Here is a 15,813-nt window from a genome sequence, read left to right on the forward strand (position 1 = left end):
ATTTAGTGGCATGAGTTTTCTTCCTTTATTCTCCTCTTGTTTTGCCTATTCGTTCATAACAGGATTGGCTCCTGAAGGCTATTCCTGAGAAGACAATTTCATGTACCTTCACAATATATCCGGAGACCGTTGTGAACCTGAACAAGATATGCAGTGATATCAGCCATGACAGCGCAAGAATCCAGAAAATTCTATTTACTCATTTTGCATCCAAAACAAAAGTTTGAAAGCATAGCTTACCACGCACACGCGCTGGTTCGTTTCTGCTCTTCCCTTCTTCAGGCTCGCAGCACTCACCTGCACCTGTGTTTTGGGCATGATTTCTGTTGCTGACAGCGAGTCCCAGACACAAACTCTATAAACTGGTATTTGCGTTGGCATCAACTTAACTGGCTGCAAGCTGGGCCTAGCTTAGTTGGTGCAAAAACGCACATCTTTGCTTGTTTGCACAGACGGAGGGACTAGGGTCCTTTCTAGGGTGACGTGCCAGACAGACTGACTGTCTTTTTTTGCAACGGGAAAACTGAACGTGCCACTAGAAATCCTGCAGAGGTGTTGATTCAGCTGTTGTGCTCTCGGTGGCAGTTGAGACTCGCTACTCTCTATTTGTGTTTCTTTCAACATGACACAGTTCCCAGCTCTTGGCTTTGCTGCAGGCTATTGAGATTCTCCCTTGGTGCTGTGCTACAGGCAAGTGACTCATGCACTAGAGACTCCGCTAGACAGATACCTATACGATAAAGGCCACAACTGGGGAAAATTTCCTGTGAAAATAAGCCCTTCAGCTGGAATAGGTTCTGAAGATCTTAATCTGTAGGGTGTAAAGGCCGAGGGTACATGGCCTGAGCTGCTGGAGGGCTCATTATCCTGAGAGTCAAGCAGGCTATATGAAATGAGGCTGAACTGCCCCTGTTTTAGGATTATATTGTTGCTAACAGGGTTCCCCGACAGGGCTGGAGCACATGCCAAAAGCCAGGCAAGCAAAGATTACAGGCTGAGCCAGGAGAAGGATTTCCTTCCCCTCTGCCACCTGTCATGCTCTTCTAGTCCATCTTCTCTGCTCATGGGATGAGTCAGCCTTGTGGCATGGGCTATCCAGCATTTTCTTCCCCTCGCACAGACAGGATGGAAGTATGGTATTCCAGGGGAGCCTCCCATACCTGGTCCATCTCTGATCTCCCCTCAGGTTTTTCTACTTATGCTTGTTCTCTCTCTTATTTGCTTTTTTTTAAATTATGCATTTCTTCCTGTTCATTTTGTTCTCCAGATGGCCTGCCATTTTAAATTCTCATCTCCCTGTATTTTTTCCTTCATGACTCTGTATCTCCTTGCTCTGTTTTCTTGCTTCTGTGTGACGTGCAGCAGTCTCTGGCCAGTAACCAAAGCAAACTTAATGTGAAGCCAAACATAGCTGCTGATGGAGTTGATTTTGATGCACCTGCTGCTTGCACCAATATGACTGTGACAGTAGCTGCCATCAGCTACAAGGATGCAGGCACCATACCAGTGGAGACCAAACCTCTGCTTTGCGCCTTTCTGCTGTTTTCTTTTTATTAAGGCCTTTTATTTTTGTGTGTGTGTGTGTCTGTGTATGTGGAGAGGGAGAATTCTCTTGTTCTGTTTTATGATCTTTCTTCATTATTGTCTGTTTATATTGTGGGGATAGTTAGGTGCTCTCAGCGTACATGGTATTGGCAATGCTGAGGGCACTGTCAAGGATATCAGTGCTGAGAACTTTCCACCAACCATGATGCTGTGACAGCCTCTCTGGCAAGGTGGCAATCTCTCCAAGCAAACCAGGGGGTGTTATCAACCTGGCAGCTTCATCTGCTTTCCAGCTCTGCCTCCTAAATCACGATCAGATTGCATCAGGCTTCTTTGCGTGCTGAAAGGAGCCACAGTAACAATATTTTTTTTTTTTAATTTCCATCTTCCATCTGTTTCAATGTTTGCATGTGTGTAGATGCTCTGTATTTGTCTCAAAACACGTTGTTTCTTAGAAGAAAGCCCTATCCACCTATCAAGTGTGCTGCCGCACAGCCTCGCAGGTACTCCTTTCCTGCCTGACAGTAAGGGTGACTGGATCCTACACTGGAGTATCCATTAGCACCAACAAAGCAAAGGTTCTGTGTAGCACAGTGAGGTTTAGGAGTGCATGTTCAGGGCAGGAGGACTTTCCCACACTACCATGTTAAATATCCATACTATTTTCAATGTGCTATGGACACTAACCAGCTCAGCAGTCTCCTTGGCTTTGACAGTGCTCACCCCTTATTTGAAACTCAGAGACTCACCTCAAGGAACTGTGCCCTTCTGTCCTACTAACAGCAACAGACAGTAGGGGTGGGGGACAGCAGGGGAAAAGGTAGGAGCTGTACTTGCTACAGTGGCAGAGTCCAATGACATGTTTAAGAAAGGCCCCAGCCTTCTGAAGATGAAGCTGTCAAAACATGAATCCCACCCATGTGTGCTTAGTCCTAGCTTTTGTTCTCCTCAGTTGAGGACAATCTGTTTCTGCAGCCCTTTGAGCTGGTTTTTGTCTTGCAGACACGGCAGTTTCATGCAGGAATGAGCTGGCCAGGATTGTTTGGCTTTCACAGGGAAAGGTTGGACAGAACCAAAAGGTTTCTGTGGAAAGTTTTGATTTTCAAATTTTTTTTTTTTTTTTTTTTTTTTTCCTTTGGGAAGGGTTCTCCAGGCTGAAAACAAGGAGATTCATTGAGTAGCCACTCCTGATTAAACCTGGCACTGTGGCATCCCAGCTGCACGCCACCGGCTCTCAGCTGTTTCAGAGGACAACACGGTATGCGGGTGAGAAGTCAGTGAGACCAGGAGGGAAGGGAAGGAGGGACCCTGTTTGTGTTGTGAGTCAGAATAAAAACATCTCATCAGGGTGATGCTTTTCAGGAAACAGAACTGCTGATTTCTGGCTAGCTGCCTTCAAGCTTGGCTGAAATCAGTCAGAAAAGGTACTTCTGGGAAAATGGAATTTCCCAAGTTTGTGATACCTTTTTTCATATCACATTGCAGCTTTCCGTTTTGGTTTGCTTGCGTGCCTGCTTATTTTTGGCCAAAATCCATCCGTTCCTTTGCAGAGCTGCTCTTCAAGCTCTTTTACTACCTCTTGCAAAACGGACTAGAATGAAAAATTAAAAAATCTATGGAAGAGGCCATTCATCCTGTCCTTCCCAATAGCAGAACTGCAAGGGTGGTAACTGGCAGCAGAACAGCTATAACGAACACCCGGGGGTAGTCCTGCTGCAGCCCTATGAACAATTTGTGCTGTAGTAAGTGGAGCTATCGTGCTTCAAAGCATCTGCAAAAGTATGATGCAAGCTCAAAAAACCAACTTTGACTGCTTTTTGGGGATTTGGATTTGAGCCCATTTCGCAGCTCACCCTGCTCCTTCTCCTTGAGGCATGACTACAAGATCCCAGTATAGACACAGTCTGTTGCCTGAAGTCAAGATACAGCTGTCCTGGCTCACGTTGTATCTTTCTAAGGCTAGAGACTCAGGACAAACTGGGGCCAGAGGGAAGCAACTGAAGTTTTCCTCATTCCCTGTCTCACAGTAGATTTCACGTGAGTTGGGATTTTTTCCCTTGCCACAGGCTTTTGCTGAAATACTTGGCCGTGTCACCCCCCTGCACAGCCATCGTGCCCTCGGAGAACCTCTTTATCCCCATCTCTCCTTTCATTCATCTACTACCCACTGCTGCGGCTTGAATTTTCCTTTTGAAGATACATAGATTCAAGAGAGGAGGTGGACACAGGGCTGACTTGGGCACAGATCAGAGACAAATTCCACTGCCTCTGCAATGCTCGTGTATTTGTGTCTGAAAAGCAGCCTTAGGGTTGAACGTTAGGATTGAACCACAGGGCAGGCAGGGTTTCCCCGGAGCTGTTGGTGCTGGTGCAGCAAAGGGCTGGAATGAGTTGGGGCATTTTCAGGCTGAGGATAGGAGCAGCAGTGGCCCCAGCACATGGAGGCAGATTCCCCACCGGCTGTGCCCAGCGTGGGCTGTCCCACAGACAATAGCAGGGGCCAAAGCCTCCTCAGCTCTGCAGGCTCATCCCTCGTACACAGATGCCTGCTGCCTCTGGGATGGCACGGAGGAAGCTGGGTAGTACTGAGGGATGGACTGGCTTCTGTTGCCACAAGCGTCTCCAAGAAATTCCTCTGGTAATGGAAAGGCCTTGCAAATGGACAACCAGAGCTGCACAGAGATGTGATGTATCCCAGCCTGACTTTCCTTGCCTCTGTCTGACTCATGTTCCCTCTTTGTGGGACGAGTTTCCTTCACCAGGTGGAGGTACCAAAGGGCAGTATCGCTGTTCAGGGCCGTCTCCTGGCAGTGAGAAATGGTCAGTTGGCACATAGATGATGCAGAAAAGAGACATCTCCTTTAAAGAGAGAGGGAAATCCTTTATGCTATTGCACTCCTCAGGCCTGAAATCTGGAGATGTCTTTACCCGTTCCCTTTTTCTTTCTTCAAACACCAGCTTTCAAAACAGAAGCTATTTCACTGTCTGCTCAGTCTTCCAATTCAAACTGAAAAACATTAGGGCAGCATTTGCCTTATAAATCAAGGAAACAAGATTAATAACAGGGATCAGTAATTTTCTTGAGGAATTTATTTGTCTCTTGTTTTTTGAACTCTAAACTGTCCCTCCTGTTCATTGTCCCAAGGGCCTGGACATACATATAATGTCAGATGAATGGCTGTGACGCAGGTCTGAGGCTAGAGGGGCTGAGCTGTAAGGAAAGATTTCAGAATCTGACAGCAAAGGTCAACAACATCCAAGAGGCTACTGAGAGATATGCCAGAGCATGCTGTATTTTTGTGATACACTGGTTTGGTGACAATTGTTTCCTATAAAGCTCCTGGCTTGTGCAGATTCTTCTACCCTATTCAGCACTGGGAGATGTTAAAAGCTCCTTAACAAGATCACAAACAGATGTGGGGGACAAAAAGGCCCAACTGTTGGGGGACCAACATCCATTATGCACGTAGGAAATATTCCCTGGGACTCTGCAAGCTTTTAAAAGAGGAAAAAGAATCACAAAAATGCAGTTATGTTATGGTTTCTGTTTCATTGAGTAATAAATATAAAAAAGGAGCAGCATACTGAATGAGATAGATCGAACTAAAACATTATGACTCATATGTCCCATGACTGAGCTGTCAGAACAAGATGTTTTGTATTCCTGATTGAGTTACCTACCTGCTGATGATCTCACATCATGTTTTCCATCGTGGTATCTAAGTTTTCACTGAAATAACAAATATGGCCAGAGTGCTCAAAAGGGAAAATGACTGTGGACACATCAATCAAAGTAATAGGTTTTCTTCTTTTCTTCACCAGTTGTCTACCATTCTAGTTACCCAACCTGCTTCCCCTATAAACTCATCAGGACCCTGTAATTAATAATAGTTATTAATTGCCTGGCAGACCCCGACCATTAACGGCAGAACCAGGCAGTGCTGTTGGTCTTCGGTAGGTGCCGCAGATTTGTTCTAGCTCAGGTGTGGCCCCACAGCCACATTCTGACAGGGCTCTGCCGGCTGCCCCCGGCTGTGATGTTGTGCCAGCATACTCCCTGCCGGGGTGAAGCTGGTGCTGCAGGTGGTACCGAGCATGGCTCCTGCTGCGCGTTGCAAGGATGCACTCCTGTTCCACAGAGCAGACGTGTGGACAGTGTCCCAGGAAGGGACTGTCTGAGAGAGCTGGGGCTGTTCAGCCTGGAGAGGAGGAGGCTCCGGGGAGACCTCATAGCAGCCTTCCAATATCTGAAGGGAGCCTACAGGAGAGCCGGAGAGGGACTCCTTGTCAGGAAATGTAGTGACAGGACGAGGGGTAACGGTTTTAAATTGGAAGAGGGGAGATTTAGATTAGATATTAGGAGGAAATTCTTTCCTGTGAGGGTGGTGAGGCACTGGAACAGGTTGCCCAGGGAGGCTGTGGATGCCCCATCCCTGGAAGTGTTTAAGGCCAGGCTGGACGGGGCTTTGAGCAACCTGCTCTAGTGGAGGTGTCCCTGCCCAGGGCAGGGGGGTTGGAACTTGATGATCTCTAAGGTCCCTTCCAACCCAAACCATTCTGTGATTCTGTGATTTCTGAGGGCAGTTGCTGTCCCATGACATGACCCTAAGTAAAGACATCCCACTCTGTGGTGGAAGGGCTAACGTTATCTCAGCAGCGCTGCATGTCATTTTCATCCAGTCCTAGGACACTGCAGCAGCAGGAGGAGGCAATTCAATCCCTGGGTGTTTGGAAACTGGAAGCCTTGAACATGGAGCCTTTTGTTGTCAGCTCACCCAGAGAAGACTAACCTACGGCTTGACAACATGATGTGAAGCCTTCACAGCACAACAGAAGCATCTTTTTCCTCAAGCTGTGGGAAATCCAGATCAGCGTGCCATGCTGCTGTTGCTGTACACGGATGATGAAGCCTGGGCAGGAAAAGCAATCTCTGGAAGACTGAAAGAGAACCTGACCTAGGAAACGCTACGTTCTTGTATCTCAAGCTGTGTTAGTTTTATACCTCTGTGTCATTCACTAATATTGGCTGCACGATGGAGGATATGTGAGTGAGAATCATGGGTAAAATTATGGATCCTGAGACATCATAGCTGTTGCAATGAACGTGTGTCTGTCCACTAAGGGCTTTCAGAGGTCACAGATACAAGCAATATGGTTTGTGGAGCTAGAGGTGAAGTAATATGTAGAAGGGGAAATGGCTTCTGGAGAAGAGATATAGTCATTGCTTAGTGTCAGCCCATCACATACTGCTTGCACCTTTGGAGGAAGTTGTTGACAGGCACAGTCTGGTGATCAGAGCTGCTGCGGTTTAGGAAAATACCATCCCATTTCTTGATTCATCTTAGGTGATGTTTATTGCTGTCAGAGCAGGGTCGGTGGCATGGATCACGTAAACAAATGCGTACTCACATTACCCTGAAGGAAACATTCTCGTCAAATCTCCACTCAGTCCATTACAGACTGAGTGTCACCTTCTTATCTTAAAAGGGCAAGTGTAGGGTCCTGCACCTGGGCAGGAAGAACCCCAGGCACCAATATAGGTTAGGGGTGGATCTGCTGGAAAGCACTTCTGAGGAGAAGGATCTGGGAGTCCTGGTGGATAGTAAACTATCCATGAGCCAGCAATGTGCCCTTGTCGCCAAGAGGCCAATGGGATCCTGGGCTGCATAGGGAAGAGTGTGGCCAGTAGGTGGAGGGAGGTCATTCTCCCCCTCTTCTCTGCACTGGTGAGGCCACAACTGGAATACTGCATCCAGTTCAGGGCTCTCCAGTTCAAGAGAGACAGGGAACTACTGGAGAGAGTCCAGCGTAGGGCAACTAAGATGATTGAGGGATTGGAGCATCTCCCTTATGAGGAAAGGCTGAGAGAGCTGGGACTCTTTAGTCTGGAGAAGAGAAGGCTGAGGGGAGACCTTATCAATGCTTGCAAGTATCTAAAGGTTGGGTTGAAGGAGGATGGAGCCGGACTCTTTTCAGTGGTTGCCAGTGAGAGGACGAGGGGCAATGGGCACAAGCTGGAACATGGGAAGTTCCATTCAAATATGAGGAAGAACTTCTTTCCGGTGAGGGTGGCAGAGCCCTGGAACAGGCTGCCCAGGGAGGGTGTGGAGTCCCCTTCTCTGGAGATCTTCAAGACCCGCCTGGATGCAGTCCTGAGTGATGTGCTCTGGGCAACCCTGCTTTGGCAGGGGAGTTGGACTAGATGGTCTCTAGAAGGTCCCTTCCAACTCCAACAATTCCGTGATTCCATGATTCTGTGAAGTGTTCTGCCTCTCAATCGGAAATTTTCAGAGGCCTATTCCTTAGTAATGTCAGTTTTGCAGTCAAAGGTAGGTGTGTTTATCACAACCTCGAGCTTCATGAATTTCCACCGTGAACATATTTGTGTTTCTTTATTAAAGAAGTAGCATTTTTAATACCTCACATGTATGCACTCCTAGCAGACCTTTTCCAGTAGTATCTCCGATCCTTTTCAGCTTTCAGAAAGTTGCACTGTTGCCACAGATAACTTACAATGCATGCATAAACAACCATGTCAAAACGAACACACTGGTCATGCATGCCTTTACATCCTCTTCTAAGATGCACACAAGGTTTTCCCATCGGGCTAGGGTAGCATGCATTGGTTAGTCAACAGCCCACAGTGCTCACTTTGTCCCTCATGGAGAGACATGGTTTCTGAAGAAGTCAACGCTCAAGTCAAGAGAGTTTGACCAGCTGGTGTCAACATCTGGTGCTAGCTCCAGCATCAATCCTGAAATCACTGGAGGTCCTTGTCCCTCGGAAGAGACAGGGCTTGGCAGTTTTCTTCAGGTGCTCCATGAAAAGAGAAATGGAAACCAAAATCCTCATACTGTCAACTCATGCAGTTTTGGGATATGCAGGTAATGGAAAAAAAACAAGGCTGGTTTCTCGAGGGTCATATAGCTCTGTCACTGTGCTAGGCCAAAGCTGGCGCTGTGCATCCAAGCAGTGTTGAGCCTGAGGTAATCTAGCCTCCTGGACCACAGAGTGCGGCCAGCACGCAGAGCGTGGCATAGCTCACGGGTCCCCCTTCATGGGGGGGGTGTCACTCGGGGGTCATTGTCCCTTGCTCCACTGGGCTCCTACTCTCCTGAGCACGCCTGCAGGGTCTCTGCAGCACTCTCTCTGGACACGTTTGGTTCAAGCCACCACTGAGCCGAGCTTCGGGTGCTTCAGAGGAAAGGCCTGTGCCCACAGAACACCTGCGCCCCGGGGAGGAGCTTCCTGCACAGAAGAATAAATCTCATTTTTCTGCCAATGAAGCGTTATCATCCTTTTCAAACCTACAAGAAGGCTTCAGAGAGGTTGTCCAATTATTACGTTTTTTTAACCGGAAACCCATGCGAGCCCTCGCTCCCCCGTTGAGGGAGTGCTGCTAAAAGCAGGCTGCTAAAGACGTGTCCTTAGGTAGGAGCAACCTCGGTCCAATCGTTTTTTTTTTTCTTTCCCTTTCCTCCTACATCACCGGGAGCCAGTGGAGGCTGGGGCTGCACGCCGGGCCCCCCCGTCTGCAGGAACAGAAAGCGAAAGGAGGGCACCCCGGAGGGAGCGGAGCAGTGCCGGAGGGCTGACGGGGAGAGGAGAAGCCATGTACAACAAAAAGCTGAGAGGGTAAAAAATAAAAATAATACCTCTGACCCAAAGAAAACCACCCCAGCTTCAGCTCTCTGTTGTCGCTGCTCCAACCCCAGGGGACCCCGCGCTGTGTCGCCCCCGGGGGCGTGCTTTCTGTCTGCGCAAAGCCGGTGCCTTGTCTTGGGGAAGGGCGATGGTGGTACCTGGCTGGGAGCCCTGGTCCTCGGCGTAACTGCAGCGGGCGATGGGCCACACTGAAGTCTGAGCCTGGTGGGGAAGGTCCTGCTGGCATAAAAGTGTCACAGGAGCCATAAAATGGCCGGGAACAAAAAGCGCTGATAAAAACGAGGGAAAGGTGGGGGTGGGTTGGGGACGGGCGAGGGCAGGAGCTGGCTCCTCCACCCCAAGAGAATCCAAAAGTGCCTCTTCCCTGCTCGACTCTTCTGAGGGCTTGAAATGGCTGTTGTGCCACAAAATAAACAGGAAGTGTCAGACCAGACATTTTCTGTCCAACAGAGGGAAAAAAGATTAGTTTTAATGCACAGTTTAGTAAAGAAGTGCATCGGCTGTGCAAAGCCTTAGCAATGGAGGAAAAACACGGATTAAAGAAGTTTTGACACATCTATGCTTGTACATTTTTAGATATTATCATTATTACTATTATTATCTTGCAATGAGCAGAATTTTAAATAACTCCTAATACGTGTTAGAGGAAGGAAGGAAAACTATTAAATATCTATAATGGTGCAGTTTATTACACAAAGTTTTAATAAAAGAGAGATTAGTTTTAGGAGATGTTTTCGTAAAATTACTCCATTTAAAAATAACCTCATTGCATTCCTGTTCAAGTTATGGATGATGGGACAATAGAAAAGATATAACTAACACATTTTAAAAGATATTTGTAATCAGTCAATACATTTTTAAGGTTTAATGCACATTTACATAGCAGCGGCATATTAATAGAAAAGACAGTAAAGTCTGGAAGATAGTTATGTTGCCTGTCATCCCTCTGCCATTTTCTCCCCAAACTCCTCTAAACGTTTTTGGGTGCAATTCACCTTTCAAGTACTCAGTCAGTCTTTACAGTTGGTGTATTTCTCTCCAGCTCTTAAAATCTGAAACGGTTACAAGTCCACCTACATGAGACCGATGAACCAAATTTAGTAAGAAAACGAAAAACGTTTTAGGACTTTTTTTTTTTTTTTTTTTTTGCTAACTCATAATTTTGTCTCATATTTGTATCAAGGAACCAACTATTAAGTGCTTGATTTTTTTGAGTTAGGCTCCATGTCTATATGTGTACCATACATAACAATGTTGAACAGCAAGGGCTGTTTGTGATAGTTACACAAATAAAAAAGTGATTGCATGGCTTTGGGCAATTTATCCGTAAACTCACAACTTATTTTAAGTATTTTCTTATCTGGATTGAGGAGAAAAAAGAATAGCTGCTGGGATTCTGTATATATTCTGTAGTGTGGGAATGTTTTATGATTTTTTTAAAATTTCTTGTCTGTCCTTCTGTTAGAGCTGTTTAAATTTACATTAGTCCATTATTTAAAAAATAACGAGCTATATCTGTAGCAGATATTTATAAGAATGCAGACTTTTGTTTATATTGCATTAAGTTGATTACACAATAAATTTAATTTGGCTTAACACATCTTTAAGGTGGCTATATCTTGAAGAATAGTGTATCGCAAGACTGTTCTAAAGAAATAGCTTTATGTCCCTGAAAATATGCACAGGACACCCACTGCAATAGCTTAGCCACAGTGCAATATTTTATGGTCAAGATATAAGCAAGAGGGTGCCAGTTTAGACCAGCGTAAGTAAGACCTGGAAATTTTAACTTGTCTGTATGTTATAATCAGATGGCAACAGCTACAGATACCTTTGAACAAGTCAGATCTCTGTAATCTGTTGTAACATTCCTTTCCAAAACTGTAAAGATAGCTTCTGTAAGATGGAGATGAACTGATTGGGCTTGAGTATTGGGAGTTCAATGCATTTTCTTTGGTGAACTTTAACTACTGTCACTATAGTCCCTGTACACACACACACACACATATATGTTACGTACAGTATACACTTATTTTATATATATAAATGTTTCCTAATTATCAAGTTTTAAAAAAAAATTAAAGCTAATAGGCACTAACTTCCAAATAAGATAATAGAAATCGGAAAAATATATCTCTTTCAACAGCTCAAATGAGAAAAAATAAAAATTAAGCCCATGTTTTACTTTTGTATCTCTCTGTTGTTTTTTTCAACAACATACTAAATGAATTAAGTATAATAAAAAAAAAGTTATTCCTGTACCAGAATTAAACATTTGGTGACATTTATATTTGCTAAATTTACATAAATTCAATAGAAAGTCTGATAAAGAAATCTGCGTGTATAGTTCTGTGGTTTATATACACAGAGTTTACACGGAGAAAATAAACAGAGGTACACTCTGTGGTTTATAAACTGATTTATGTACATATGTATTTTAATGTGTAGGAGGCTGGAATGAGGAGGGAGACAGGGTAAGAAGACAAAGCCTGACTCTGACTGACTCAGATAAATTAGGTGCTTTTCACATAGGTGATGGGTCCTGCAGCTAGAAAATATGTGACAGTTCATCTGCAAGATTTCATTTATCCTTAGTTCAGATATTGGGGGGGGGGCTTGTTTGTTTTTGGTGGGTGCTACAAGCTTATTGCTTCTCTGTTAAAAGTCTGTCCTAGATTTATTCTGAATGACTCTAATGTGGAAAAATATACATATGAAGTGCTTTCTCATATAAATCTCTATATAAAGCAATTGTACAAAGGCTAAAGTGCTAATGGTGACTTCATATATTATTTATGTGTCATGGATAATTACTGATATAAAGGATACATTCATGACCAACGCTGGCAGTCTTTGTATAGTTACTTAATTGACAGTATTTAGATATCTGTTCTGAGCTGAACAGATCTGGATCTAAGAGATGGATTGTCTATCACAAAATGTCATTCTTGTGAGCTGCATCTTTTTGTACAGAGAACTTCTTTTTCATTCTGTCATGTAGGATTGTGCTGACTGTGCTAATCCTGATGAAAATACAAACACCAAGAGAATCCAAGAAGGAGAAATACTCAGCTTCATAATTTACCAGTGGTTTTATTTTCTTTATTTTTTTAGTTTTTACAACATTCATAAGGGCTCCCTACGTTGAAAACAGCTACATAGGAGCAATGGAAAAATGTCTGACACATGAAAATATATAGAAAGCTTTTAGAAATACCTATGCTGATGAGGAAGAGGACAACCATAAGGAGGGGTGAGGACATGAAAGTTCTTCATGCAGTTGCAAACAAAGGGAGGAACACGTGGTTCAGGGTTTGCTTCTTTTACCCTGTTGTGGTGTCCACCATTTTCCATGCATTGCTCTCTCATGGACTGCTCTTCTCAGTTCTCCTCTCGTTTCCTCCACCATCCCCCTTTTTTGTGTACTGGAGAACTACTGAAAACAAAGTTATAATCAGTGATTCCTTGACGTTTCTCTTCTGTTTCAGCATGTATATATCTAAGAAGGCATTAAAGTATCAATTTGACCCCTGTAAGACTCCACGGGACATGTACCTACTATGCAAACTGCAATGGGGTGAGACTGGCAGGCCTTGGCTACACTGGGTCAGAAAGGACCATTGCCATGCTGAAGCCTACTTCTTGGAGAAGATCTTAAAGATCAGAAGATCCAATAATTACGTCAACTGTTCTATTACCTGGTACTTGTCTTGGAGCCCTTGTGCGGACTGCTGCCTTAAAATACAGAATTTCTTAGAGAGGCACTCAGATGTGAACATAGATATATATGTAGCACGTCTTTATCACATAGAAGATGAAGAAAACCGCCAAGGTCTGAAGAACCTTGTGAGCTTGAAGGAAGTAACCATTGCTGTCATGGAAATTAAAGGCAAGGTTTCCCACGTTTTGTGGGACTGGGGAGGGGTGAATTGGTGAACTCTGTGCCTGCGTGAATCTGGTTGCTTCTGAGCCCAGTGTTGCAGCCAGCTTCTTTGGGGGCACATCCATCACCACTCAGTGACTGAGTGTTGCACCCAAAAAAAAGGTGTTCAAATAGTGCAGGAGAAGGGGGACAGCAACCCCCCTTCTGGTCTTAACAACCAGACCTGTATGAAAAGTCTCCCTTGCTTAAAGACACCATCTTTCTGTCTCTCCTGAGAGAATGGAAGATAGGGTGCCTCTCCCTTGTCCTAGGGGACTAAATGCAGCTGCTGGAAAAGGCTGGCTGAAGGGGCCCTCCGCTGCTAAAAAAGCCCAGAATGTTATTAGTTCCAAATATGGAGTGGACAGAATCCATCAGCTGGTCTGTCCATGGCCAAGCTTTCTCTGTGTCATGGGCACTGGGAAGAGGTTAAAAAGTCTTGTTCCCTGAGTTTGTCTAGTTTCTGAATAAACTCATGTGAGTCATCTTGCTTTCATTTCTCCAGACTATATTTACTGTTGGAAAACCTTTATCCAAGGAGGTGATGATGATGATTCCTGGACTGTGGGCTTTCAATCAAGGATAACTAAGAATCGTCAGAAGCTCAAGGAAGTCTTTGAGGTTAGTAGACTCTGAGGGATAGGGAGAATCACATGAAATGATTTGCAGCCTGGGGTCACTGAGCTGTAAAGAGCAGGAAAGATGGTATTCATGTCTAGTTAGAGTCTAAAGAGTGCTGCAACATGCTTTTGGAAAAAGTAATCATAGGAACTGTCCTGTCCGGTTGGGAGACAAGCATTATGGATTTTCTTCCATCATATTACCAAGCTAAGGCTAAGAGTGTAGCTTTTCTCCTTCAGGCTCGAGTGGGAAATCCCCTGATTATCAGCCGAAATTCCAATCTCATCCCAGAAACCACGCACCAGATTCCTTTCTAATCTGGATCTGAGCGTGGGTTTCTGTTTAGCAAATGATTCTACTCATCCGCTTTCTGTCAATATCTGCAGTGGTTCGACAGCCCCTTCCAGTCACTGGGCTCCTTCCAGATTTGATTCAGCAACTTCCCTGACTGGTCTAAAGGTTACAGTTTCTGTGAGATGAGAAAAGTTGTTAAAAAGAGAATGTCTGGGAAAAATCCAACCTCTGTTTTTGTTTTGTGCCAAACCACCTGAAAGGTAGGAAAGAGAAGAGTGAATGTGTCACCAACAGTGCTGAAAGTTTCTGCCCTCAGAGACAAGAGACCCTGCTTGAATGAACAGGTCCACATCCTTGGCCTGGAAGGACCGTGTACAAAAAAAATATAAACAATCTAGTAAAACGAATATAAGTTCTGCAGCATGTTGATTTCAGTGTATTAGAGTTTTCTGACAAATGCTATTTTTAGTGAAACAGCGAAAGAAATCTATGGCTAAGTGGGTCATTGAACATCTGTGAAATCCATTTTACATGGTATCTGTGGAAAAAAAATACTCTGGGCTATTACAAGTAATAGAATTCTTCTGCTATGTCCATTTCAAATCACAGCAAGTCCAAAGTGCAATTGTTAAAGGATCTAAATGTCATATTTTTATTTTCATTTCAGGATCTTCCATTCATAGAATAATAGAATTATAGAATGTCTCAAGTTGGAAGGGACCCATAAGGATCACTGAGTCCAACTCTGTGCTCCTCGCAGGACTACCTGAAACTAAACCATATAACTGAAAGTGTCATCCAGATGCTCCTTGAACTCTGACAGACTTGGTGCTGTGACCACTTCACTGGGGAGCCTGTTCAGTGACCGACCACCCTCTCAGTAAAGAACTTCCCCTGATGCAGCTTCATTCCATTTCCTAATGTCCAAGCTGAACTTCCCCTGATGCAGCTTCGTTCCGTTTCCTCCTGTCTCTAGCCACCAAAGAGAGGAGATGAGCACCAGGATTACCCTGTCCCAGGTGGAGAATCTGGCGCTTGCTCTTGTTAAATTTCATACGATTGGTGACTGCCCAGCTCTTGATTCTATTCAGATCTCTCTGTAAGGTCTCTCTGCCCTTGAGGGAGTCCCCAGCTCCTCCTAGTTTAGTCTAATCATTGGCAAACTTACTTTATGTACATTCGATTCCCGTGCTCCAGATGATTTATAAAAGCTTTAAAGAGCACTGGCCCTAAAATTGAGCCTTGGGGAACCCCACTGGTCATATTTAATATAACCCTTTGAACCCAACCCATCAGCCGATTGCTCACCCAAGATATAATGGACTTGTCTAGCTGTGTGCTGAACATTTTATCCAGAAAGGTACTGTGAGAGACAGTATCAAAAGCCTTGCTAAAATCCAAACCTGCCACATCTACTGGCTTCCGTTGGTAACCTTGGATGGGTAACCTTGTCATAAAAGGAAATTAAGTTGGTTAAGCGGGACTTTCCCCTCGTGAACCCATGCTGGCTATGACCAGTGACTGCGTTGTCTCTCAAGTGTTTTTCAGTAATTCCCAGAATAACCTTCTCCATAATTTTACCAGGCACTGAAATGAGACTGACAGGCCTGTGATTACCAGGGTCTTCCTTCTTATCCTTCTTCAAAATTGGGATGACATTTGCCAGTTTCCAGTCGACAGGGACCTCTCCAGACTCCCAAGACCATTGAAAAATAATGGAGAAAGGTCTCATGGTAACATTGGCCAGCTCATTCAGTACCCTGGGA

At 44.7% G+C, this 15,813-nt stretch overlaps 1 protein-coding gene across 1 annotated transcript; it reads left to right on the top strand.

Annotated features, from left to right (window-relative positions):
- Nucleotides 1-8,423: 8,423 nt before the first annotated feature.
- Nucleotides 8,424-14,735, top strand: LOC141467114 (C->U-editing enzyme APOBEC-1-like). Its single transcript, XM_074151485.1, has 5 exons — nucleotides 8,424-8,429; nucleotides 9,041-9,180; nucleotides 12,699-13,099; nucleotides 13,638-13,753; nucleotides 14,715-14,735. The coding sequence occupies exons 1-5, from the start codon at nucleotides 8,424-8,426 to the stop codon at nucleotides 14,733-14,735; spliced, it is 684 nt and encodes a 227-aa protein (XP_074007586.1).
- Nucleotides 14,736-15,813: the final 1,078 nt, after the last annotated feature.

This window comes from Numenius arquata, chromosome 1 (genome assembly GCF_964106895.1).
Source record: "Numenius arquata chromosome 1, bNumArq3.hap1.1, whole genome shotgun sequence".
Taxonomy (NCBI): Eukaryota; Metazoa; Chordata; class Aves; order Charadriiformes; family Scolopacidae; genus Numenius; species Numenius arquata.

Coding starts and splice junctions, on each gene's coding strand:
- LOC141467114 (XM_074151485.1), top strand. Junction 13,100..13,637: donor TGCTGTCATGGAAATTAAAG/GCAAGGTTTCCC, acceptor TCATTTCTCCAG/ACTATATTTACTGTTGGAAA. Junction 13,754..14,714: donor AGCTCAAGGAAGTCTTTGAG/GTTAGTAGACTC, acceptor TTTTCATTTCAG/GATCTTCCATTCATAGAATA.